Below are 27,920 nucleotides of genomic sequence, written 5' to 3' on the forward strand. Positions count from 1 at the left end.
AAAACCATGAAAGGTTACACTGGGATACAAAACATCAGGAAGACCAAAATTTCTTTAATAATGAAATAATTTATTATTTGTTAACAGTTGAACAATACAAGAAGTTTACATATACACAGCAAAGGTTCTCTAAAACGCGGAGTAGTTCTAAAAATGCATGTACCAACTATAGTAAAAAGCACCATTCTCTATGTCTTGACACAGGCTTTACATTGGCAACATATTTACACAAAGAAACATCTGGAGACAGAATTTCATACTCCCTTCTCTGCTGCTCCCCTGTTTAGGCTGTGTTTACCATTAGGAAGATGGCCCCCAACACTGATGGCTAACAGCAACATTCCCAGAGCACCGATTCTAAGGACAAGGGGTCAAGGCAAGCTTGGTTCTCTGGTAAAAGCTAAAATGAAAAAAGCCCTCTCAATCCTCTGCACTCGCTCCCCCCAGATCGAATCAGAAATCAAAACTTAAAATCTGGAGAACTCTCAGCAGCGAGTGTTTTCCTAATTCTTGTTTTACAATTTTGAGAAGACACTCAATTTCTTCAGCCGTTCAATAGCTGACTCTAGCAGTGCCAGGCAATTATTTCTTCTTTCAGAAGAACATAGGGTAAGAAAATCATCCAGGTAATAAGTGTTAATGAAAAAGTCATGATAAATCACATATTGCACCCCGCCCCCATCCCCACCTATCTTTGAGAACAAAACTTCCCACAATCTACAGACATCTGATCATGTAGAATGAGAAAAACCACCTCATCTGCAAGAGTCTTTGGGTCGTCTTCTCTCAGGAAGGATTTTTTTAAAATCAGGAGTAGCCGGCTACCTAGACATACTTCATCCAAGAGTTAGACATAGAAAAATAATAGACAGACATGCAGAAAATTGCTGTACAGCCTTTGACTTTCTGGCATTCAACACACAAGGCAGGTAAAAGGGGACAACAAAGAAACTAGGGGAAACAAAGGAGTGAGTTTGGGGGAACAAATGGGTTATAAAACACAATGAAAGTGGTATTCTTGCCAGTTAGTATGATAGAAAAGCCCAAATCAGGTATCTGCGTATACTTTTCAAAAATAAGTTTTTTCTTTAAAGGATGGGGGAGAGGCAAGAAGAAAGCCCACAACATCCATTATCAAGCCCCAAGATATTGCTTGGCAGTTATTTTGAGCATCACAATCCTTCCTAGTTTACACTTTTTTTTGTTCATGCTCCAGGATTTGTTTTTGGCCACTTCAGGGACAGAGAAGAGAAGCTCAGAGGAAACCCAGGTAAGGACGTTTTGTTTCTTTTGAAAAAAGTAGAGGTTAAAGGAGAATGCCCACCTTAAAAACAAAACAAACCCCCCAAAAACCCCAAACTACTCAAGCGGCCAATTGCAGGGTCAGGGCCTTCTTAGTGCTCATTTCTGAATCAACACTGAAATTATTTTAGTTTTGGGTTGGCAGGAAGAAAAATCTAGGTCCTGTTCAAAAAGGCTGATGCTCTTGGATTCACTAGCATGAGATCTGTGACTCGAAAAAGGAGCCGAGGTCACTATCAGCACCTTGAATTCCAGATGTCTGCTTAGCAAAAGGAAACGAAAATATCCTGGGTGCTTGCCCACCATTCTAAGCCAACGGGCATGGAAAGCTAGGTTTTCTGGGATGTTAACAAAAGCACGCATATATTTGCTCGCTGCCTGAAATTAAGCTGCACTGCATACTCTTATTTTCCCCATTTGCACTGCAATGGTAGCAATAAGAGTTGTAGTTTAGAATTCTTCTTAGTTTCTTAAAACCAGTTTTCACATAAAAATATGCATGTGCCTATATTTACACACATCTATATTTACGTACAATAGTCAAAGTCTTAAAGGCTGGGGTTTATATCTTTGCCCGTCCCTCCCGCCCAACAGCCCTAATAGAAAGGTTTTTCATTTTGCTTAAAAACAAAATCAAAAACAAAACCAGAACCAAAAAGACTGTCTAGCTCTTAACAGTCATGCTGGTGGATCAGTGAATGAGAGGATAGGCTGGCGAATCAGGGCTGCTGATCGGCCACGTGGGGAAGGGATTAGCTGCCTTGGGCTGAGTTTGCTGGTCCTGACGGTTATAGTTTTGGTTAGAGAGAGGCCTGTCTAGCATGCCAATTCTATTCTACCTCTAGCTTTGAAAGTCACATCTAACCCTGGTGTCTGCTTATCACAAGAGCATTAAAAATAGAGATCTATCAAGTTCCATATTTAGATGCAATCAAATGGAAAAGGACCAGACAAACAGTGCAAAGGTCAAATAATTACTATTTTATATTGGGACAGTACATTTCATATTTCAACCAAAAGACAAAAATGCAGTTTAACTCAAAGGCACGACAATTAAAACACAGAAAATAATGGCATCTCTCAGATGCCTTATTTCTAAATTAAACAAATACACGAGTTTTGTTCCCTTCCCTCCCCCAATGCAAGCCCACAAGCTCTTCCCAAAGTCTTAAGTTTTCGATGCCAAACAGCATCCTGCATCGTGGACTTGTGAGGCGCTTGAACGTAGCAATTAAACAAAATGCTTGCGAGGTCTAGCGAATGGCATTCGAAAAGGGACCTCAAAGTGCAGATATATATCTTTTTCAAACATGGTACAGGCTGAGCTGGCTCTTTGAACACTATCACTCTGCTTAAATTCAGGAAGCAGGCTTTAAAAATGCAAAAGGCATACAAGTTGTATTTCAGTGCAAATCTTCAGCTGGTAATTGGAAAAAGATTCCAAAAAAAAAAAAAAAAAAAAAAATCCTTTGTGTTACCTGCCCCTCCCCTTACCCAAAGCTGAAATGAAGAGGAAAACAGAACAAAACAAAAACGGAAGAATTACAGATGACTGTGGAATCATTTAGGAATCCACTACTTCCAATTAAAAAATTTTTAATACATTAAAGAATCATCAAAAGGAAAGACAAACACAAAAGTAATCTTGCTTTGTTTAGACTGCTTTTCACCTCTAGAATGAGCTTCCATGTGGAGTGAGTTTGGACTTTTAGTTGTGGGGAAGGAGGCGCTGAGGAGATGTGAGGCTGTGGCGGGCTAGAGACCGCAGGCCAGCGGGGGCACAGGTGCTGCCTGCTTCCGGTTCAGCCGTGGAGCCCTTAGGTTGCAGGTGCGTCTGTGGATTTTAGGAATGTTCTCATCACGTTGTGACACACACTCTGTTTCAGCGTCACAGATTTTACAAATGGTTCAAATTCAATGAAAAAGATTCGCCAGAGGCTGAAAACACTGAGACCTCAAAAATATGAATGCAAAAATATTGAGGGGGATGAACCAATTTTGTAGATACCTACATACAAAGTTTCTAGAACATCTATAAAAGCACAAAGTCATAAGAATTTATTTTCCATTACATTAGTTTATATAAAATGAATAAATAGTATTTATAGATTTAATGTGTCTTATGTACATATACATGTGCTCTGTTTTAGCTTAAATAAAAATGCTACAAAGTGGGAGACCACTTAAGGGAGAAATTGTAACCAAAAAGAAAAATCAGCCTTTTAAACTATCAACCCAAAAGCCTCCATAAAGAAGGTTCCGGGTTTGTCCAAAAATAATGAGGAGAGGAATTCTAGCAACACTGTACCATCCCCTCCTGTTCACCTGCAACAGAGTAGAAGTGTGGACTTTTCCTTTCACTGATGATGGACACTAGCTCAGCTAGCGCCCAAGCTCAGTTATTGCTGAAAGTTAAACAGGAAAATAGATTAGAATTGGACCAAATGTCACTTATTTGGGGAAAAAAAAAACACAACAACAACAACAAAAAGAGGCATAATCAGTGGGTGTTAAGTGGGAAGTGGAGATCTCGTTTATCTCTGAGGTAGGAAAAAAAAATGTTCCAGAGACAAGAAGCGTGACCAACTTTTGAGGGGAAGTGCGCCTTTGGAGAGCGGGACACAGCGCGGGCCCCAAGGACAGAGCGCAAAAATAGATTGTACCGTTTGGTTCGTGAGAACGAATGATGTTGGAGCTTTTTTCCTAAGCTGTGCCACCCCAAAGACATGCGCTCAAGGTGTCCATTTTGAAGTGAGAAATACTGCTCCCATCTGCTCGTGGGGCCGGGGTGTGTGGGGAAGGTGTGTTTTCTGGAGGTATTCCTGACTCCTCACCGAGGGTGAGGTCCATGGTTAAGTGCTTTTAAATGCCACTTTCAAAGCTTGCTTTGGAGTTCTGAGATCAGGCTCTCAACTGGAAAAGTTTGTTTCCTTCAGTTTCCTAAGCACAAGACACATTCGGACATTTCTGCTAGGCAAGTAAGGTAGAAAGCCAGCAAACTTTAAGGAGGCTCTGGTAGACACCCTGGGGATAGTAACTAAGAGGGGGACGTTTCCAATCCGGGAGAGTTGCTTATTCGGTCTAAGAATTCTTGGGTGCTGCAAACTGATTGGAATGTACAGTCTCTCAGAGACAAATTTTTATGGAGAGAAAGAAGCTAGAGGATGCAATCAGAAACCCACAATCCTGGTCGGCGTCCCCCCACTTCTTAGAGGGACAAGTGGCGTCCACCCCGGAGAATGGGCAGTGACAGGTGTGTGCTGCCCTTCCAGGTCCGGAGCTGCACACGCCCTACCCTGACTGGCTCAGCGTGTGCCCGCCCGACGCTGGCAGGCGCAGGGAACCCGTTTATGATGAGGATCCAGGATTAAAACAAAAGAACAAAGGGGGCGGGGGAGGGAACCCCACAATCCTAAGCACTTGGTTGAAAACTTTTACACAGCTGATTTTGGTGACGGTGTACACTGACGCTGCCGGGCGAGGGGACTGTGGGCAGGTCCCATACACTACCTAGTCAGAGCTGCGGGGAAGCCGTCGGGGCAGCCGAAGCAACTTCGCTCTTAGAGACCGAGACACGTCTGGTGATTGTCCTGGAGCTTTATTCTCTGGATGCTGGAGCTGGAGTAGCCCTCGTCGCTGCCCAGGCTCTGCATGCTTCCCCGCTCGTCCGAGTCGCTCACGCTGCTGCTGCTCCAGTCCAGGTCGCCCGTGAGATAGTCTGTGCTTTCAACGTCCACGTCGATCTCTTCTGTGGGGAGGGCGAGGCAGAGAGGGTGAGGGGGTGCTGCCCAAGCGCCATGGTCCAGGGATTCCTCTAAGTTGGGGGGTTTCTGATCCCGCCTCTGCAGCTGGGGGGGGGGCAGGGAGCGGGGAGGGGGGCTCACCCCTGTCGGAGTCCGAGCGCTCGGAGGAGACGGTGGAGCCCGTGCTGTCCATCCGTATCCTCTCGATGCCCAGCTTCTCCAGCTGCCTCTTCAGGTGTCGCTGCTCTCGCTGAAGCTGGTCTATCTGATGAATGGCTCTCCTGTCACAATCTTCAAGTTTCTGCAGGTCAGAGCAGAAGTGTTTGAAGGGCACAGGTAGATTTCAAAATTGGTAAGGAGCCTGCTCTCTCTGCCTCAGGGTCAAATCGGCCTGTCTTCCTCAGAAGCCATGTGCTGTGTGTCCCTGGTCAAGCTTCTTACAGAGACAGGCCGGTGACTCCCGTCTTTGTCTAACTTTTTCAGCATCCACAGCACCGTGGGACCTGCACTATTGTAGAACCCCAGCACCCCTGTGACAGAGACAGTGCAAAGACTGTGGCAGAAGCCCCGGCCTGGTCTCCCTCGTCTATGAGGCCATGAATTCTTGCCCTTTGAGCAGAGACTGTGTGCCAGGAACTGAAGAAACAGACTCCATTTAAAGGTACACTGATGCAAATATGGGCCCTAGAGTTCCCGTCATGGCTCACAGGTTACGAACCCGACTAGTATCCATGAGGATGCCTGTCTGATCCCTGGCCTCGCTTAGTGGGTTAAGGATCCCAAGTTGCTGTGGCTGTGGCACAGGCGGGCAGCTGAAGGTCATATTCGACTCCCCTAGCCTGGGAATTTCATATGCCTCGGGTGTGGCCCTAAAAAGACAAAAACAAATACATGTCCCAACTACAGAGGTGCATTTTTGTGATGTGCCACATCTCAATTAACTTCTGTTTGTGGGTAGGAATAATAGTCATTTTTGAAGTCCTGATTACAAATTGTCCAAAATCAGATACCTGGGCTGAGGTCTGAATGACAAGAAGGCGCGAACTAGGTGAAGAAAGGAGGGAACATCGTCATACATCACTTTTTCTTTTTTTTTTTTTTCTTTTTGGCTGCACCCTTGGCATGTGGAATTTCTGGGGCCAGAGATTGAACACCTGCCACAGCATCCTTAACCTGCTGAGCCACCAGGGAACTCCTAGATCACTTGTTTTTACAAATCTGTCCTCTAGCTTCTAGGATAACTCTTTAGATTATTATGAAGGCTGTATAACTGCGCTTGTTTTGCTCTAAGCAGACGTTCTTTTCCCCCCAGAACTGCCATGTATGCCGGCTACTAACCCTGATTCAAGTGACATTTGTCCAGTCACGGACTCTATGACTATAAAAACATGCTCAACAGTGATGCTGGCTGTGGCTCTCAGGAGTTGCCATTTGCTGTTTAAGCCACATACTGAGTGCTGACTCTGTCTCAGACCGTCTGGGAGGTGTGGAGACACAACGGGAACACAAAGATCTGGTCTCCTTCCTTGTGGGGTCTATATTCTAACAGAGCAGATGGAAACAACTACAGTCACATAAACCATGGTCAGATGTCACTTGTGACATGTGCTAAGAGAGAGATCCAATAATAAGGACCATCTGTCTCGGGAAGGAGGTGACTGAGTCAGGGAAGGTTTCCCTGCACTGGGGATACCCGTGCCGAGGTCTGAAGGATGACAAGAAGCTCACTAGGTGAAGAAGGGAGGGGAGAGCATACTAAGCAGAGGGCACAGCATGTACAAACGCCCTGTGGTGGGAGAGCCTGGCAACGGGTGGAAAGAAGGGCTGGGGAGTGTCTGGCACAAGCTGCTGCCCCAAGGGCAAAGGAGGCTGGGTCGGGCAGGCCTGGTGATACAATGTGTCCTGAGCTGTGGAAGAATTTTAAAACACGGTGACATGTAGATTTTAGCTCTGGCAAGACTGTTCTTGGGAAGTATGGAGATTAGCTTGGAGGAGGCCTCTGAGGAGTTTACTGCAGTAGCTGACGGGGTTTGTGGAAATAGAGCAGCTGTGACATGGGTGAGTTGTGGACACACGTGGCTAAGGAGCACAATGATCATCAAGATCGAGGATGACCCTGCATTTCTGGCTCATGCATCAGATGGAGGGACAGTTTCATTTCTGAAACACACACCGGGTGAGAACTACTCAGTTGGGTTCTGGACGTGTTGAGTCTGTGTTCATCCAAGAGGCAGGCTGGAGGAATTGAGAGGAGAGAACTGTCCTGGCGAATCATATCCGTCCCTCATAACAACAAACAAGCCCTCACCAGGTAGGTAAAGACAGAAGGACACCATCCCAGGATGCTCTTACCTTTATGTGCAATTTGGCTTTTGTTAATAAACTCAACGTGGTGTGTCGATTTGATTCTGGACCAAGTGGCACCAGCCCCTTCAATTTTTCCAGGCACAAGCGAAGGTGGGCCCGTCTACAAAAACAAGATCACAGTAGGATCTGAGACTTTCACAGCTGGCCAGAAGTACCCAGGAGAACAAGCTCTAGAGAGTATGAAGCGGCCTGGGCCCAGTGATGCAAATGCCACCAGTGACCTCTGGCCAAATGAGCATCTTTTGAAATTAGACAATTCTGATAAAAATCAAAAGCAAAACCCAGGGTTTTCTAGAGTTAAGTAGAGATAAATACTATTATTAAGCACATGTATCAGGTTATCTCCAGGTATCTAGGTTATGATGAGACCTACAGAACATCCAAATTCAGAAAGTAATGACATTATCACTGAAGAGAATCCTTAGAACTCATATTGCTCTTTCCCCTTTCAGGGCCAAAAAATCTCTACAACTATATTTCATTGTATCTAATATTTACCCATGTGTATGGTTATTCATTACAACTTTAAAATAAATTAATTGCAATAATTCATTACATAAATCATTGTAACTTTATTTGTAAAGATTGAAACAACCCAGATCATCAATAGGGAATTAAGCAAATAAACCACGGTACATCCATACACTGGACTACTATGCAACCATGAAAAAAGAATGAAAATGTGCTCTATGTACTATTCAGAAGAACACTCAGATGTACTGTTAGGTGAAGAAAAGCAAGATATCAAATTGCATATAACATGCTATCTTTGGGTAAAAATGGATGAAAAAATTGTCTATATTCATGTTTTCTTGTATGACATAAAGTCTGGAATGATACATAAGGAATGAGTAATAGTGGTTGGGCAGAGAGGAGTCAGGATAACTGGACAGGGACAGGGAAAGGGGGGGATTTTTTAAAAATAATTTGTTATAGTTCTCAGTTTTTCAACCATTCAAAAAGTGAAATGTATTTTTTAAAAATAAGGAAGAAGCCCATCCAGTGGTATTGCTCTACTAACAAGCTTGCTGACGGCTAGAGAGAACCACACACGTAGGGTTGGAAGGTGGCAGAATAGCGCAATGGGACAGGATGAGAGAAAGGCCACGTGAGGCAGAAGCCACAGAGACCGACCAAGGAGACAGCATTTAGCACAGACTGACCAGAAGCATGAGAGTCCCTAAAATTTTGGAAATTAACACTTCACTGAAACTTTGGTTCAGGCTTTATCCTAGATCCCAGCAGATTCCATGAATGTGAGAAACAGCCAAGATTCAGAGTTTTTGCTTCAGCGCATCACCTCCTTAAAGCCATTCCAGTCCCTAGCGAATCCTTTGTTTTCTGAGTATGTATTTGTTTATGCCATTCATTGGGAAATTCACTGTTTTACCTGATTTTTTTTGGTATTTATTATTTAACTGTTCATTGCCAGCTCCTCAGAAAGCTGGAGCTGCAACTTAATCACTGCCGGGTTGCCTGGGTACCGTCCTCTCCTGTATCTCACTACACATTGGCTGCATGAATGCTGTCTATCTTTCACTCGACTTCCAGCTTCTCTGAGCAGCAGTGCTCAGGGTCCTGGGCTTTTAGACACATGTCCACTGTCCCTCACAGCAACCTGGAGCAGAGCTCCTGGGAGCCTGGGAAGCTGCCCTCTAGCTGAACTGGGAGGCAATCGAAAAGCTTCATTGGCCCTTTTTCCCTCTTAAAAAATTTTACCATATTAGCAAAATTTGGGATCGAAAGAAAACTACTTGAGAAAGCTCTAATACAGGTCCGTGTGCCTGATACTGACCAAGGCAGTCACTTCACACCCTTCATATCAAGACTTCGGGATGTTCCCCCCAAGGCAGATCTGACAAGTGGTTCTGAGTGCCCTGCCGCTTCTGCTTCTGGGCCTCCTTCCTGTTCTGGCTCTTGAGGTTGTCCTAGACTCTCCAAGGCCCCTCTAAGCCATGACGAGCTCGAGGAGCCCAACGTTCCTTCCTGAGCTGGGACAATGTCGTGGTACAAATACCTTACTATTCTGTAAGTCTCTCGCTTGCTCTGAAAACCTGCCCACGTGGAATGGCCACAAGCAAAAGCTCACATTAGAGGCGTTTGTTCCTCCAACTACTGCATGAGAAAAAAACAAACAACAGAACCTGTGTATAAAATACACGTTCACCTAGGATAATATTCTTCAAAAAGAGCCATGAAAACAGATCGTGTTACTAGAAACACCGTGAGAAAGTATGATTAGTCACTTGCACAGTTATCCAACTTATTTTCACCACAAAGCATACAGATTGTCAAATTTTTAAAACAGTTCAAAAATTAAAATTATATTTAGACATTTTTCAGCCTGCTCATAATTTGCAAAGACTACATGATTCAGAACAGCGTCATATTATTCCTTTTATGATGTGGGTTTATCTACAGATATGAGAATGTAAAGTTTTAAGGGAAGTTTGTCTACTGATAAAAAATAATAGAGTCATCTTTCCATGCACTGTCATTTCTAGTTACACAGGGAGTCTAGCCCAGAAAGTACAATTTTCACTACCCAAATGTGGGTTTCTAAAGAACACTCCGAGTTATGAAACTCGAAATTAGCTATTTGACAAATTCAGGCTTAGGATAATACATGTTCATTTGGTGTTTCCTAGCCAAGTTTTATGAAAATAGGACCAGAGCACTTTCTGGATTGTTGCAGAGATCCAAAGCCAGCTTGTTTAACTGGCAGTGCCTGCCTTGGCCTGCTCCAGCCTGATGGCTGCCCTGCCCACCTGCCAACCACCTGCAGACACATCCCCGTGGGTGCCTGGGCCAACCTCAGGGGAGGGGCGAGGTATGGGAAGCAGGCTACGTTCTGTCGTATAGTAGTGAAATTCAATTCCTGAACCAGACAAAAAAGCAGACGGGCTCCTCTGTGACAGCTCCCACTGAGGGTCCTCCACCTTGAGACACACCACTCTGGGACCTGGACTCCTTCAGCCAGCCGTGAGCACCCATGGAACACCAGATCCAAAACCAGGAGAACCAGCTCTCTGTGTCAGCTCTCTGTCCTCAGTCCTGACCATTGCCCTGCCCAGGGCGCTGGCCTTCTAGAAGGGGCCTAGTGTCCTATTGTGATCCAGGTCTAATCCCTCTTTCAGGAACTAGCAGGGGTTTGCCACATCTCAAAAGGAAGCCACTCACTACCTCCCTCTGACCCCTGCTTGAATCTCCTCTGTCACATTTCCAGAGAGGCCTCCTCCTGTTGTCCAAGCTGCCTCCCAGCTCCTGAACCCCAGCTCGCTCCCATCCCAACTACTGCCTCTTTCTGCGCCTCTTTCTGTGTTGATCCAGCTGCTTTGTAAAACTCACCTGCTGACTCTTCAGAAATCTCGCTCTCATTATCCTGAATGGGTTGATACATACCTTCGGTCTCCGGGAGCAGAGAGACACCAGTCTTTGATCTGAGCTACAGCCAGTGAAGCTTTGAATCAAGCATGGCCTGTAACTAGTGATAACTAAACTAGATACAAACTAGAGCTTCTCTTCAGTAAGTTTTTTTTTTTTTTTTTTAAGTTTTGTTTTTGTTGTTGTTGTTTGTCTCTTTGATTTTTTAGGGCCCAACCTGTGGCATATGGAGGTTCCCTGGCTAGGGGTCTAATCAGAGCTGTAGCTGCCGGCCTATACCACAGCCACAGCAATGCCAGATCCGAGCCGCGTCTGCGCTCACGGCAATGCCAGATCCTTAACCCATGTAGGGAGGCCAGGGATGGAACCCGCAACCTCATGGTTCCTAGTCAGATTCGTTTCCGCTGCGCCACGACAGGAACTCCTTTTTTTAGTATTTTAAATTATTTTTCTATTCTGAACCTGTCAGTCACTATACAACCAAGTATTAGTGCAGTGATTAAAGGTAAAGGTTTGGGATGCTGGCCTTGCTGCTGCTTCTTTGTGTGGCCTTGAGAAGCTACTTCACTCCATGTGGCATCAGTTTCCTTGGCAGTCGAGGGAGGATGACAGGCCTCCCTGTGAGGGCTGTTGTGAGTATTAACTGAGGCAGGTGTGGAAGTGCCTGGCTGGGGTCTGACATGAAGAGCTCTGTATATGGCAACAGTTACTCTTTCCATCCTTGCTTCCTTTGCTGGAGCAAACACAGATAATTATAACCCTATCATATTCCTTTCAAAATCAATAGGGAACTCAGAGCATCTCACTGGGTAAAATAGAGGCTATCTGGTAAGATTCAGTTCACTCAACTCTTCCTTAAAGAAAATGGACATCTTTTGTCATTAAAAGATTTGATGGAAAGTCTAACCCATTTTCTATGGAAATACAGGTCTTGCTTATGCTAAAGGTACTATTACTATTATTATTATTATTTGGCTATGCCCACAGCTTATGAAAGTTCCCAGGCCAGCGGTCAAACACGTGCCATAGCAGTTACCTAAGCTGCTGTAGTGACAGTGTTAGATTAAACATTTAAAAATTCACAAGAATTTTATAAAGCTAACACATGCAAAAGGAAAGGCTTTTGTGGCCACACACATCATGCAGAGGCAGGGCTAGAAGAGACTCCAAGATCAGGAGGGAATCATCTGGGGTTTTTTGGTTTTTTTTTTGCCTTTTATCCTTTTTAGGACTACACCCACGGCATATGTTGGTTCCCAGGCTAGGGGTCTAATCGGAGCTTTTGCTGCCAGCCACAGCCACAGCCATGCCAGATCTGAGCCAAGTCTTCAACCTACACCACAGCTCACAGCAACGCTGGATTCTTATCCCACTGAGTGAGGCCAGGGATTGAACCCGCAACCTCATGGTTCCTAGTGGGATTCATTAAACACTAAGCCACGATGGGAACTCCAGGAGGGAACCATCTGAAGCACACGAGATGTCTGCCTCCATCCCAACTGCATTGACCAAGAGAAAACAGAAATCAGGGCAAATACAGGTTGACCTTGGAGATCTAAGCCCTTCTCTGAATGTGTTATCCATATCCAGAGAACCTACAATATCTCATGTAAAATGGCAAGAAGAAAGGAGAACATATCTAAGAACAAACTTAAAACAGTTTGGGAAGGATCTCTGGGAAGAGGACTTTAAAACTTTGCTGAAAGACATTAAAAAAAAACTGAATAAATGGAAAAAAATAGCACATTCCTAGATATGAACCCTCAAAGTAAAAATGTCAATGTTATCCAAATTTGTCTACAAGAAAAAAAGATCCCAACAGTATTCTTTTTAATGCTGGGAAATCAGTCTAAATTTCACGTAGAAGAATAAATGTGTGAGAAACTGCCAACATTTTTTGAAAGAGAAGACTGAAGAGGGCTGTGCTGTCCAGTTACTAAATTGTATTACAAAGCTTCAATAATTAAAAACAGAATGTCCTGATACAAGAAAAGATGGACAAATCAAGTGAGGAGAAGAAAAAATTCCCAGGAACAGACCTAAGAATAGATATGAATTTAGCATATAATGGAGAGAAGGCTGCCAATCTTTGGAGAGAGACCGGAGTATTCAGAAAATGACAAGGGAGTGGAGAGATTAACATCAAAATAAGTTCCAAATATTTTTATTAAAGATTTAAATGTGAAATATATTTGGATACCACTCAGTTCTGTTGTTCACTTTCCTTAACTCTTGTCAGCCAGGAATTATGGAAAATTAAGACTGGCAAGTGAAAGAAATCATCACTATAGGGGGCTCTGGGTTGTTTGGGGCACTGGCTCCCCCCATCAGAGTTTGGCATTGACAGAGGCGCCTGGGCTCAGCAGCATGCTCTCAGACAGTTCTCAACACTGCCTTTTTTTTTTTTTTTTTTTTTTTTTTTGGCTTTCTAGGGCCGCTCCCACAGCATATGGAGGTTCCCAGGCAAGGGGTCCAATTGGAGCTGTAGCCACCGGCCTACACCAGAGCCACAGCAATGTGGGATCTGAGCCGCATCTGCAACCTACACCACAGCTCCTGGCAATGCCGGATCCTTAACCCACTGAGCAAGGCCAGGAATCGAACCTGTGTCCTCATGGATGCTAGCTGGGCTTGTTAACTGATGAGCCACAACGGGACCTCCCTGAAAGCTGCCCTTTTTATTTCTGCCTCCAGACTCAAGCTTCTTTGATTCTATTCATGCCTCTTTCTTTCTCTCTCTCTCAGGCCAGCAGATTTGTAAATTGGAGGAAAGATGCAACCAAAAAAGGAAGACTCCAGGTAGAGATGATGCTACCTGCAGCTAGTGCTCCTGGATTTGCTGTTATCCCTAAAGTCCTGCCTGACCTGGGTGCAGTCAAGACCAGGAATGGTATGAAATCAGGTGCATGCATGCGCACATCTGGATTGAGAGGGAGGCACTGTTACCAGATTACTCTTCTTTATGGGGATGATATAACTGAACTCTCTCCGTCAGATTTTCACAGTGAAGCATATGACACAAAAAAGAATCGGGTCAGGGCAGAGCGAACAGCATGGCAGCCAGTGAAGAAGGGAGATAAGTAATTAGGTTCACAGGTAGACACATATCCTGAGACATACACTCGGCTCTTTCATTCATTTAGTCCACCAGCATTTCTCAAAGCATTGCTACCTACTGCCCCCTTCCTGGGTGCTGGGGATACAGTGTTGAGTAAGACCAAGTCCCTGCCCTGGACGGTACTTAACATGGAGCTGGAGTGATCAGACGTGTAAATAAATTATTACAGAATTCTTTGTCTGAGCTACCTTCAGACCATGACAAATACCAGCTCCCACCGAAAGTTCTAGAATGGGCTCCCTTTTGTCCTTTATCAAACATATTCTTTTTCTTCATCTACACCCTATTTGACTTAACTTCTCCATAAAGATTTTCGAGATTTCATAGCTTATCAGAAGCTTTTTTTTCCTTTCCAAAGCAATTACACTCATTTATTCATTCATTCACATGCTGCAGACCTCCTATGTATCTAAATGTTCTGTTGCTTTTATTTACCAAATAATGGAAGTGATCAAGTCTTCTATTTCATGTTACCCCCTGGGGCTTAGAAATAATAATGCACCTGCAGATGCTAACCTAAGAGCAGAATCTGATCTCTTTGGTAAGTCATGCCCCTTCCTCTGAGGAAAGCCCTAAAACAAACATGATACACTGGACTTCGTTGAGTATTAGTTTTCATTAAAATCTGGCCCAAGATTATAAACAAAGGAATAAAAAAAAGAATTTCATAAACAATATCCTATTTTCTCTCCTACCTTTGCATGGACACAGACCTAGCCAATTAAATAGCTTCATAAATTCTATAGGATAATTGCAGACTGAGTAAAATAGTTTCAGATATGAGTATGTATGCACTGTACAGTGTTAAAAAAGGATATTTAGTATAGAGTAAGAAGAAACAAATCCTAAGGGGTCAAAAAACATGATTCCCTAAAAGTGATTATAGATCATAGATTTTGGGTTGAGAACAAAGCCTTACTGGGTTGAACAAAAAATCCAGGTAAGACTACACATCATGCTTTGAGGGAAAAAAGTCCTCTCTTTCTTTTTCTAAAATGATCCCTTCATAAAGAATTGCCAAATGCATCATTATTATTGACTTAAGGGGAACCTTGGAAGGTTTTGAAGATTCTCACAATGTGATAGTAATCTTTGTAACACACACGAAGGTAGTTATATGTGTTAGCTGTATGGGAACATGGCACCCAGTGGACAATGAATAAGCAGCCTTTCGTGGTGGCTATGTTTTAAAATAATAAAATCGCTTCTCTATTAAAAGTATCAAATATATAAGTACATATTTAATATTTCCTTTCTAGAGCTCAACTTTTAAAAAATACAAAATAGAGGAGTTCCTGTCGTGGCTCAGTGGTTAGCAAATCCAACTAGGAACCATGAGGTTGCAGGTTCGATCCCTGGCCTTGCTCAGTGGGTTAAAGATCCGGTGTTGCCATGAACTATGGTGTAGGTCGCAGATGTGGCTCGGATCCTGCATTGCTGTGGCTCTGGCGTAAGCCGGTGGCTACAGCTCCGATTCGACCCCTAGCCTGAGAACTTCCATATGCCGCGGGAGCAGCCCAAGAAATGGCAGAAAGATTAAAAAAAAAAAAAAATAGAGATAATTTGTACTTGCTAGCTGTCTCACCCTTTGACTATGTTGATGACAAAAAGTTGGAGTGCCTCCAGTGTCCCGAGTCTGGGACTGGAAACTGGTTGAATGACCAGCATGTCTCTTCCCCAAATTCTTCTAAGAGGCACAGTCTGGGAGAGATGGATTCTAGTGCTACAAATCAGGGTGCTCCTCCCTGCATCACCATAGACCAGATTTGCACACAAATACCTATCCTTCCTGTAATAGCCAGGCCATGCCCTTAGCCCCATGTGGCAACAAAGCAATGCAGATCTGTTACAACATCCTAGAGTGAAATCTGAATGCGGTCAAGGGAGTTCAGAAGCCGTAACAGTGATGCAATGCACACCACAGCTGGGGCCCAGCACAAAGTCAGGCCCCTACCCCTTCCGATATAAGGCCTTGGCCATTTGAAAAGCTAAGACCCAAAAGAAACAACTAGAGGGAACGACAGTCTATTAGAAGATCTTGCCAGAAGAGACCTGAATAGAATGGTTTTTCATGCCGGACCAGATGCCACTGAAATAGTTTGACCAGATGAAAACAACAGCTTAATCAGGCTGCTGAGTCCTCCCCACAGAGCACACACAAAAATCTTTTGTCACGGGGGTCAGAAGACTCTGGCAGAGGTAATCTCTCTAGACCAGCTGCCTAATTCCAGCAAGGCCTGCATATGTACCATTCCAGAAAAACGGGTGTCTATAGTTAAAGGAGATGCTAGAGCCTTCTTTTGAAAAAGAGCCCATTTGAGCACCTGACTCTCGACCCACTGGCTACAGCAAATATGCATTCACTCTGCTTCCATTTGCTGAAAGGCTTATTGAAAGGCATTCAAACCAGAGGAATTCCCAGCTAAGGAAAGGAAACAGCAGAATTATAATCAATAAAGGGCATCTAACAACAACCAAAGACTAAAAGATTTCCCCTATCCCAACAATAATTAATTAGAAAGTACAATGGCAACCAATAGCAATTAAAAATATATAAGCATAAACTCAGGAATACCTTTTACAAGAAATGTACGAGATCTCCATGGAAACACTTTACTTAGAGAAAAGAGATCTGAATAAGTGGAGGCATACACCAAATCCTGTATGAAGAGCGCTAATATATCAACATTGAGCTTTTAAAGGTTAATTTGTAGTGGAATTATTTAATTTGGATTTTTTGAAAATCCCCAAAGACTTTGGGGGATGGAGAATTGAAGGACTGACTACAAAATTCATCAGGAAAAATAAACTGGTAAAAAGAGCTATGGACATGGTAAAATTTAAAAAAGGAGGAGGAGGAAAGAATAGAGATTTGCTTTACCAGATCCCGAAGTACATAAAACCCCAGTGATTAAAATGATGTATCCTGACACAGAAGAGCAGATGGATCAGTGGGACAGAAGAACAAGTCTAGAATCAGACTGAGCCATCGGCAAGAACTTAGGATACGGCAGAGGCAGCAACTTCAAGTAGGGAGAGAAGACTGATTCCATAAAGGTGAAGGATAAACCGGGCCACTATGTGATACATAAGGAGCAATCTCTTTCATGCATATCCTTCACATTCTAGAATCTTTTCAAAATTAAGAAAAACTCATCTGTAGAAAACTGGGCAAAGGTTATTTAACAGGCAGTTCACACATATACATACACAAACTATCAAAGGTAAGAAAATTATTACACTGTGCTAGGAATATCAGAAATGCAAATTAAAACTAGTTGTGTGGGTTTTAGTTATCAATTCATCAATGTCTTTAGTTAAAATATAAACTTGTGAAGGGACAGGGAAAATATGGCCTATAACCTGCCTGGTCGGCAATCCAGCAGTCAACATCAAAAACCATAGCAATGTGTGTATCATTAATTCCACAACTATACATTTACCCCAGGGAAATAATTATGATGTTGGACAGAGATTTATCTAGAAGGTTGTTTAAGGAAGCATCGTTTGTATTAGCAAAATCCTGGGAAGAACCTAAAATAGGGAACTAGCCATATGAGTTATGGCACAGCCAGAAGATTCAATACTGGACATCCCCCAACAGTAATGTTAGAGAGAAAAGAGTTAACGATATTGGAAAAATGTTCATAAAATAGCTTGAAAAGAGGCAAATTATTTACTATATAATCCCATACTGACTTTTAAAAAGCATGTACAAAAGTTTAGGTGGACATAGAATTTAGCAGGAATGTTAGTTGTTTTAAGTTATTTTCCAAAAAACAATTAGAAAGATACTTTCAAGGTTCCATTGATTTCTTTGGGCTGCCAGAATTACAGATGGTTTAATTTTTCAGTGTGATTTTCTATATTTCTCAAAATTTTCTACAAAACTAGTATTTTTAAAGGAGACACTAAAGGTGTTTCCTTAGGAGCCTAGACCCACAAAATTAGTTAAAATGCAGAGAAGCACAGGACAGATGATAGACTCATATCTACAGTAAGACTAAACTGAGCCTCTGCCCTGGGCTTGGTCTCTGTTGGGCTCTGGATTCCCAGCACCCAGAAGCCAGCATCTGTGGTGTTCCACGAATGCTAGCCTCTCGAATGGAAAATACTGCTGCCGCCGCCGCCGCCACCACCATGGCCTCCCACCTCCACCGTTCTAGAGGTCTTTTATCTTCCCGCCAATGCCAAGATTATTAAATGGGTGTGTTGAGTATAATATCCTCATAGTGGAGCCCTAATGAACAGCAACCATCCAGAATCGCTAAAATGCCCCAGAAAAGGTTTCTGTGTGAAAAAAAGTAACACAAGTATAATCAAATCTGTACTATTAAAGGAGGTAAAAAAAAATTCAATTATTAGTTCTTTTCCTAAGTTGCTTTTTTTGTGTGTTTGTGTGAGCCATACCAATCTTAATGTGCTAAGGTAAAAAAATGGCAAAAGTGGATTAGCATTTAGCAAAATGGTATTCTTTTTTTGTTTGTTTGTTTTATTTTCTGGCTGCACCCTCTGCATGTGGAAGTTCCTGGGCCAGGGATCGAACCAGAGCCATAGCAGTGACAACACTGGAACCTTTAACTGCTAGGCCACCAGGGAACTCCTAAAGCGGTGTTCTTTTATAGGATTCGGCTAGGAAACCAAGGGGGCTCCAAGAGGAGCTGGCCAACTGACCTCCAAACCCTAACATGTTCAGCATACACTATAAGGGAGACGAGGTCGATGACTTGAATCTCCTCCCCTGAACTGCAGCAACCAACGCTTGGTTAAATTAGGTAAATTTGAGTCCTTACTGCCTTCTCTTCTGTTCACACGCTCTAGATTAGAGGAAAAAATTACCAGGACCTTGGAAGACCAAATTCCAAAAAAGAAAGGACCATGAGAAAACTAACTAACCCTTCAATAAGCAAAAGTTGACTGGCCGAATGGAAGCAATCTGAATTGCTTGAATGAGCTTGCCCAGGGATGACTTCAAATCCAGTTTTCTAGAACCTTTGCCTCCATGGCCTCCTGTGCATACCTCAATCTTAGCACTTAGTGTATTAACTGAAACGGTCTCTATGTCTTTTGTATTAGACCAACGAGATTTCTGAAGGATGGAGGCCATTCTGGTTTAATACCCCAGACTGAACTTATTTAATACCCAGTACTGAGCACAAGCTCTTGGGACACTGGAGGCAGAAAACAGACATTCTTGAACTGCTAATACGAATGATAAATTGACATTCTGTGGAATTCCTGCATAGGTGAAATGCATGAAGCTGTAGTAAACCTACGAGCTCTTACCTGAAGGGATGAAATTTTAGTAATAAAAATAAATGCCTATGGGGAGAAGAACTACAAGACTTTTCAACAGAAATAGTCCCAGTTTACCCAGGAAGATGGGACTCTAAAGATGAGGAAGGGAAGCCACATCTGACTACTTTTCTGACTTCCAAAGAGATACTTTTGATTTCTAGTACATAACAGGTAAATCCCTAAAGCATAAAGATGCTTTGATTTCAAACATGGTTTGTCACAATCACAGAGAAACTGAAAGGGGAAAGGCTGGGGAGAAGTACATGTGCAAGGCAAACTCACTATCCATCTCCATGCCTGTCTGTGTCTGTGTGTCTCTCTCTCACACACTCATACACGGATGATGCTAAATGTCTGTCCTATTCCAAGATTCTCCTTCCTAGTCAGGTTCTGGTCTACCCTTTCACTGACGAAACATCATTCAGATCCTGACTTTCAGAGTCAGGCTCCCTCTTCAAAGAGGGTTTGCATAAAATAACCACATGTATTTACAGAGCTATCATTACACACCATCTTCTTGTTCGTGCAGGGCACAGAAAAAGCTACTCAATCTGATGCGTGGCCTATATTTCAGACTGATGGGAGCTCAGAGACCAGAATGCTTGTTTGATGGTTTGCAGCCCTGGCTGCACGTGAGAATCACTTGGGGAGATTAAAAAAAGGAAATACTAGTGTAGAGTCTTAACCCAAACCAATTAAATCAGAACTGCTAAAAGTGAGGTCTTAGCATTGGTGTTTTCCTTTTTCTTTTAAGCTCCACAAAGATTAATTTTTTTTTCAGCATGATAAAAGCAAGGGTTTTTTGGGTTTTTTTTAAGTCTTTACTAGAGATGGAAGAAAATGTGCTTTAAAACATTCCACAGAGAGGGATGGTCTTGATTATACAAGATTGGCAAAATACTGATAATTGTGGAAGCTGCGTGATGGATACATAGGAGTTGAATACATCATGCACTCCACTTTTGTATGTTTGAAAAATTCTGTAACAAAAAGTTCTTTTTATAAAATCAGCAGAAATAAAAACTTGTTCTCTTACCTCCCAAGTATGAGTATGTGTATATAATGTATTTAATATAAAAAATTTTAAGACATTAAAATAAAAGCATTGCCACGTGATTCTAATGTGCGACTAGAGCTGAGAATGATGAAGCTACTTCATTTGAAAAATAAAGATTAAAATAAGCAGCAAGAGGTCTGCCAGGTGAGACATCAACTCTGGCCTGTGGCAAGACGGAGCCCAGAGAGGGGGGCTGGCCTCATCTATGTGCGTCACCATCTCTGATTTCTGCTATGCATATATTTGCCTGAATTTTGAGACTCTTTGTGCACAAGTGAACTGTGGATACACATACACATGTACAGATGTGTGTGCGTGTGTGTATATGTATGCCTGTGTGTACATTATTTAAGACAGTACTACCAATTATGTTCAGTAGCATGTAGTTTTTTTAAAAAAACATTATTAAAAACATTATTATTATTGTTATTTTGCTTTTTAGGGCCACACTCTCGGCATATGGAAGTTCCCAGGCTAGGGGCCAAACTGGAGCTGGAGCTGTGGGCCTACGCCACAGCAACCCAGGATCCAAGCCACATCTGCAACCTAACCACAACTCATAGCAATGCCAGATCCTTAAGCCACTGAGCAAGGCCAGGGATCGAACATGCGTCCTCATGGATACTAGTCAGATTTGTTTCCACTGCGACACAATGGGAACTCTTAAAAATACATTACTTGAGGAAACACTCCCTCTGACTTAAAGCGCTTTTGGCCTGTAGAACAGTTGCCCAGAAAGGCATTGCTCAGGAAGAGCAGGCTTGGGGTGAGGGCTGGGGGTATGGTCTTCGGAACCAAACTGAACAGGCAGCCCTTCCTCTAAGCAATTTACAGGTTTAGAGGGCCCTGGGGGACCTCCTACCAGGTACTCATTGTGAGAAGTCCAGAGCAGCAACCAAGTCTCAACAAATACAGAATGTGTCCAAACTCCCCCCATCCCACCCCCAGAATCCCCCACTCACCTATTCTTCTCCATTTCATTGTGAGTTGATCTGAAAGGAAGGAACAATAAGAGTAAGATCATTCTCGTCTTCAAGGACTACTCCACCACCAACCCAATTCTTTTAACTCCTTTCTCTCCGGAGCTGGGAGGAGAGAAGACAGAGCAAGGCTCTACCAGAGACATTAGTCCCTTTGGGGCATTAGATAAATGTAAATATCCAAAACAGAGCTCAAGGAGAAGCGGCACACTCAGAGCATGCATTCCCTAGTGGAAGAGTAATCCATTTTAAGAAAGGAAATAAAAGGGTTCTATTTATACGAAGAGAAAAACAGCTGCACAATGCGATGTGAACAGGGGTTATATAACACACAAAGCTTGCTTTCGGCCGAGTGTGTAACAGTGGAGGTGGCTGCCCCAGCCCAGCCTTGCAGGTTTTCTAGGTGTACTGTATACCAACATTTTATGCTACGTTGTTTACTATAGGAGACAGTTTTAAGTGGATAAAAATGACCCTTCTTCCCTCAGTCTTTCTATTCCCCAAGGTTATTACTTTATCACGTACAACCTCCTGAAAGATGCTACTGTTGAAGAGCTATCAAATAAATGATTTTAGGAAGGAGCTCTCCAAACTCAGCTCAACGTAAAGACCATAGACTAATGAAGGCAGAACTTGGGGTGAAATCTGAAGTCCAGCTTTGCCACTGGCTGGTACTGTGGAAGAAACAGAATTCCTTACTGGCCTGTCCTCAGTTAATCTCTCTGTAAAAGTGGAAATACGAATTATCACCAATTATCTACTGACCAAGCGTGGATCAATGAGGCGGCAACTGTAAAAGTGAGGAGAGAGCCTTGGATGAAAGTGGGAGTGCACATGAAATCATACTATTAGTGTGTTTACAGCTGACGTTGAATATAAGGTCTGCTCTAAGGAGAGATGGACAGGTTTCCCCAAAAGTCCCAAGAGGTCAGGCAGTGTGGCCATTTCAGTGACCTCCTCATACAACCTATCTCTAACTGGTTATAAATAAACTTGAAGAACCTCCCAGCATTATCATCTTGACCTTTCTTATGGAAATTTCTTATGGAAATTCTCTGAGGTCAACCAGAGTAGGCGAACTTATGCCCTGGCTCAGATCAAGAATCCTGTGGGGCCTCATCGGACCTTTACTGGGCCTGGGAGATAAATGCTCACGGTGCCCATGGAGGAGCACCACCTCTGAACAGTCAGCCACTCCTTTCCAGCAAGGGCACCACCACCAAGTTCGCTGGCACCAGAGGATGCCGGTGGCAGGGGTGAGTGGGTGCATGTAGTCTTGAAATGGGAACTTTCCAATCCAGCACTAAACTTCTTTTCTACAAGGCTCCTGGGATACCAATTTTTATTCATGAGGAACAACAAAATAATGACAGTATTTATTTTTTAGAATATTTATTTTTGAGATAAAGGATATGTGAGCCTTAAAACTGGTTAGCTTAAAAGCTTTAAACTGAGGCACCTGATTATCCTTCAGCCTTCTTTCGTTATATTTTTCTGAAGGTATACTTCCTGCAGTGGCCAGCAGGATAGCGCAGTTAAAGGGTCTGGCCTGCAGCTGCAAGCCTTTGGCTTTAAAGCACAAGGCATTCTGCGTTTTTTGGTTGGTTTGTTTTTCTTTTTTCTTTTCTTTTCTTTTTTTTTAAATGGCTGCAGCTGTGGCATAAGTTCCCAGGCTAGGGGTCAAACCAGAGCTGTAGCTGTGGGCCTACACCACAGCCACAGCAATGCAGGATCCTTAAGCCACTGAGGGAGGCCAGGGATCAAACCCGTGTCCTCATAGATACTAGTCAGGTTCGTGACCTGCTGAGCCACAACGGGAACTCCCAAGTTCTGGTTTTAATAGGGAACAACAAGTTCAACGTCTGACAGATGTTGGAAATGAATGAAAGTATATGACAACAGCTGGTCAAGCTTTCCCATCCTGGGAAGGTGGTGGAGAAGGGTGAATAATTGAAAAGAACCTGGAAATTAATAGGAAATTAATAGCACACCGGACACTCTTAGCTCAAATTTCCAGTTTCTTTGAAGACACATAGAAAACAATTTGGAATCCCCAAGATAAAGCAAACTCCATAAGCAGCACAACTCCTTCCAAACTTGAAAGAGAGTTTTTAGAAATTATAGATCTTATCTGATGACTTACAAGTGTTGCTCACATGGTGATTTTTACAAGCAGACTTACACCTAATGGGCACAACACTGCTTAAATGCATTTGGTTTAGTGAAACTGAATTTGACTTTAATAAAATCAGGCCCTTTAAAAAATGATCAGTTCAGAGACTGCCTGCCAGTCATTTGTATTTTTAATTAAAGCACTATAAGAATTCACAAATACCTTGTGTCAAAATCATTTTCCATGTGATTAATGTAAAAGATTTGATAACTCTGGAATCACTGATAAACGTCAAATGTCACCATTTAAAAAGTTATTCTAATAAAAAGATACTAAGCCAAGCTAGTCCTTGGGTTAAAAAAAGACTCACTATGTCAAGTCAGCTATATAGCCACAGTCTCATAAAAGAACTGGGGGCAAGTGTTGAACTTCCTCTTTCACATGAGTGCCAACGCCTGCTTTACCAGTCTAACAAAACATACCTTTAAAAGCTCCGGATTCAGTTCTAAATATTTAGCAACTGATTTCAAAAATGAGTTGGAAAGAAAAAAAAAAAAAAGATTCCACCTCCCAGTAGTTCTCTAGATGATGCCAAAACAATATTCACAATTTTGTTTTTATTTTTCAAACAAGCAACTAGAGAAACTTAGGCTATGCATTTTCAAATCCCAAGAAGTCTGATATGTGGCTAAATCTTATTTATTTTTTTGCTTTTTAGGGCCACACCTGCGGCATATGGAAATTCCCAGACTAGGGGTTGAATTGGAGCTACAGCTGCCAGCCACAGCCACAGCCACTTGGGATCTGAGCCGAATCTGCGACCTATAGCACAGCTCACGGCAAGGCTAGATCCTTAACCCACTGAGTGAGGCCAGGGATAGAACCCACAACTTCATGGATCCTAGATGGATCTGAACCACAAAGGGAACTCTTTTTTTTTTTTTTATTGTCAAGAAAAGTACCTACAGATGCTACAAGCAAAGAGCCAGCATTTCAACCCGAATTAACAAGAATAAACTGTTACCACTGGTTATGTAAACCAGCAGCTATGTCTCTATAGCTTTTACCTCAGTTCGAAATCCTGCCCATACATGGCCTTGAATATAAATCTAATTCAAATCATGGGGTCAAACTGCATTCTCTGGGGAGATGTCTCACTGCTCAGGAAGGGTCATTCCGAACAGGTCATCAAGGAAGGGATTATATTTAAACAAAACAACCTGCTCTTACCTCATATGCCTGCTTGGTGGCATCTCCAGGTTTAATCATGGACTCTCAGAGATCCCTGCACCACTGAAGTTACTGCACTGATTCATTACTAGTCAAGAATATGGGCAAATGTGATAGTCTCATGTCTTTAGCCATCGTTTAGCAAACCAAACCCATTAACAGAAATAATAGAGCTTTTCCCAAAATCCAGACTCACAGCCATTTCCCCAGAAATAATGCTAGATACCAAAAAGAAGACAGAAAAACAAATTCTTGAATTGAAATTCTCAGCTATCATTATTTTTCTTTCCTAATTACATTTTGGGACCAAGCTACTGCTTTTCAACAACATCCCCTTCTTTTCCCCACCACGGAACATCCCCTCAACGACTTTCCTGTGAAATTTAGAAAAAATAGAGAGCTAAGGATTAAGCCCTAACTATTGACCTGAGCAATTCTTTTCAAATCACGAGTAGGCAAGAATACAAGTGACAGATGAACTATATTTTTTTCCAGAAAAGTAAACTAAAAGCCTTCAACGTTCTTCGCAAGAAATAACGTAAAATACTGTAACAAGAAGCAACAGAGAGAAATTACTTTATACCATGGTATAATACAAGTCAGCATTAACTTCCTTCTTAAAGGCCGTTGGCACTCGTGCACAGATCTATTTGCTACCACCTTCAGATAATGCTGAAGGTGGGAGGGGAAGGAAAAACCACCAGTAACTAATTAACAGGTTCATCCTTCACATGCCTTCCTCCTCAAGGGCTCGGCACATGTGTTTTGCTCACTCACAGCCTGTGGTTCTACCAACGCTAAGGACAATGGGGTGAATCAAGGACAGAAGGGGCAGCGAGAGCAAGTGAGCTTTAGGTGTAAGTGGGAAACTTCTGGCTTTTCGTGGTCTGTGTTATGCCGCAGAGGCTAACCAGGTGCAATTACTGACGGGGAGTTTTCATGAGAATAGGAGAGGGATAAGGATTCTAAATCAGTAATGAAAATGTCCATGATTTTAATGTAGTGGGGATAAAAGGTATGATTGAATGAATCTGATACAAACAGATTTCCTAATTTGCTTACATTTTAAGGGCAAAGAAGGAGGAAAAAAGGGTGCGACAGCATGAATGGAGTACTCGTAGGTACCAGAAACTACATTCTGGGTTTTAATGTGTGATTTCATTGACCATTAACAAAATACTTCCCTGGGAGATTTACGAATTTTAAGAACTATAAAACTAACATAAAAGGGATGTGGCATATTAATATTTTAATATGTTCCTCCATTACCAAAAAGGCAAGTTTTAACCTCAAGCATTCCTCTTTGCCATTAGAGTGACAAATTAGATTATGAGACAAGTCACTGTATTTAGTTTACATGTCAAATATGAAATCCTACCGCCTATGCCAAGTCAAATACTTTAACATGTTTATAAAATCTTCACTATGAAAAGTAAAAAATGGATAGCGTCCAGTTCCTGCAATTATAGAAAATTTGCCCTGAAATCTGCAACTTCTGAAGGCAAAATATCATCACTGTTACTAATCTCACTCGAAGTTTCCAGATTTTCATTCCAAAAGGGAAGAAAAGCAAAATTAAGTTTAAAAAAAGTTCATAAGGACAGAGAGAACATTTTCCTTTTCTTCTTTTTAGTCCTTTCAACCCAAACAGAAGGGCTTCCTCCAGTGCCTTAAGAGCATGTGGACATGACTGAGCCTGAATACCACTTCATTTACAGGGCTATCACTTCCATTCTGCAATTTGTATCATCCGCAGTATAATCTAAAAGAGAAAGGGAAATATTTACCAAATTACCTGCTACTGCTGTTGTTCTTCTTGGATTTGCTCCTCCGTTTTAAGGCATCTCTGTCCTTGTTATTGTATGGTAACATGGAGGCATAACCATGTTCAGCTTCTAGAAAACCGGAGGATCCAGTTAATGAATGAGCCCAGAACGTTCAATACTCTCTCCCCTCCCTGAGAAATTGATTATTTAATGAGAAATTGATGTATTTCTCATTAATAGAATATTGTGGAAATAATAAAACGGAACAAGGTGGAATTCTCAGAACAATGATTGCCTTTTTAAATTGAGTGTGAATACCCTCAGTTCGGAGCAGGTGGAAGGAGCATTCCAGCTGCTCATTGTTGAGAAAGACACAGCAAGTCCCATGGAGCCTGGGTTTCCCATTGGCAGCGTCCAGCAGGTTGGTGTGTAGTAAGTGGGACCAGCCTCAGGCGAAGGGGCAGGGTGAACACCGGGACTCAGAGCCGGAAAAGGAGGATGGGGGACAGGGGAGGCGCTGCCCCTCCGGCTGGGATACCCGGAGCCAGGTCCACTTGAGGGCCGGCCGGGACGGCCCTGGCTGAGGGAACCCCAGGCACCACACTCGCTACGGGGTGGGGAGGGGGCGACGCTCAGGACCCCGGGGACAGCAGCCCCTTTTCCACCCCCATTCATTGCCTCTGGGCAGTGGCGGCCTCCTTTCGGACCGCGCGTGGGGAGAGCTGGAGGGGTTGGGAGCGCTCGCGGTCGCGCTCTCAGCTCCTCCAACCACCCCCGGAGCGGCCGGGCGCCCAGACCCTCGGCCAGGCCTCTCAGAGCCCCCGGCCCCTGCTCTGGCCGGACCCCTCACGTCCCCGTGCACCTCTCTCCCGCCGCTCCAGGTAGTCCGCCGCCTCCAGCAGCATCTGGATGTTCATCCGAACCGCCGCCGCCATTCTGCACCGGGGGCCGGAGCCACGGGACCAACCCCCACTGCCCACGGGTTTGCCGCCGCCGGACACGCGCGCCCCACTGAGGACCCGGCAGAGCAGGGTTGAGAGAGCCTCTCTTGCGACCACGCTCGCCAGAAGGGGGAGGGGACCGGTGAGCTGGGCACCGCCGACACTGACAGAACCCAGAGAAGAGCAGCAGCCGCCACCGCCGCGGAGTGTTTATCCCGACTCACCGTCCCCCCGCCCCCAGCCCCTTCTCTTGACAGGCCCGCTTCGGCTGCGTTCCTCATTGGGCACCCCAGAGAATGCCCCGCCCATGGCCTTGTGCGATTGGGGGAGGGAATCACGGCCCCGCCCCCCAGAGTCCGCTCCTCTTGTTGGTTGGTCACGCTTGACAAGGCCCGGGCTCCACCCCCTTTTCCCAATTGGTGACAGGACTCGCAACTCCGCCTTGTGCTCCTTCCCTGTTTTCCATTGGTTCTATACTGACAACCGGGGCCCCTTCTGCTTTGTTAGTATTGGCCAAGAGGTACAGAAAGCAAGCCACTTTGCCTGTCTCCCATTGGGGGAGCCTTCCGACACCGCCCAGCTATGATGACGTCACCTTTCCCCAGGCCAGCGAACCCTGAA

The 27,920-nt window shown here is 43.5% G+C and overlaps 2 protein-coding genes across 44 annotated transcripts in view; one reads left to right on the forward strand and one right to left on the reverse strand.

The window, feature by feature from the left end:
* Nucleotides 1-20,255, forward strand: part of ASPRV1 (aspartic peptidase retroviral like 1) — a 157,167-nt gene extending 136,912 nt beyond the window's left edge. For 24 of the 43 annotated variants that reach the window (XR_002342611.2, XR_014841757.1, XR_002342608.2 and 21 more), the window contains 3 exons: nucleotides 1,217-1,270; nucleotides 5,529-5,706; nucleotides 13,542-15,147. Coding sequence is in view for 5 of the 43 variants with exons in the window: in XM_085019041.1 (XP_084875167.1) it covers nucleotides 1,217-1,270; nucleotides 5,529-5,581 (107 nt within the window). In the remaining 38 variants the exon portion in view is untranslated. Of the gene's footprint in view, nucleotides 1-1,216; nucleotides 2,924-5,528; nucleotides 5,707-6,357; nucleotides 7,974-13,541; nucleotides 15,148-18,735 lie in introns of those variants that run through there. The other 19 variants (XR_014841771.1, XR_014841755.1, XR_014841764.1 and 16 more) reach the window with 4 other exon arrangements.
* On the reverse strand, nucleotides 50-27,521 carry MXD1 (MAX dimerization protein 1). Its single transcript, XM_003354782.6, has 6 exons — nucleotides 27,221-27,521; nucleotides 26,388-26,487; nucleotides 21,232-21,261; nucleotides 7,398-7,512; nucleotides 5,187-5,346; nucleotides 50-5,050 (listed from the first exon to the last, which is right to left on the reverse strand). The coding sequence occupies exons 1-6, from the start codon at nucleotides 27,291-27,293 to the stop codon at nucleotides 4,863-4,865; spliced, it is 666 nt and encodes a 221-aa protein (XP_003354830.1). The 5' UTR covers nucleotides 27,294-27,521; the 3' UTR covers nucleotides 50-4,862.
* Between the last annotated feature and the right edge of the window lie 399 nt (nucleotides 27,522-27,920).

This window comes from Sus scrofa, chromosome 3 (assembly GCF_054392235.1).
Source record: "Sus scrofa isolate SSC_HxYL_T2T_F1_AM1 chromosome 3, Sscrofa_HxYL_maternal_Yorkshire_Landrace_v2.0, whole genome shotgun sequence".
NCBI lineage: Eukaryota > Metazoa > Chordata > Mammalia > Artiodactyla > Suidae > Sus > Sus scrofa.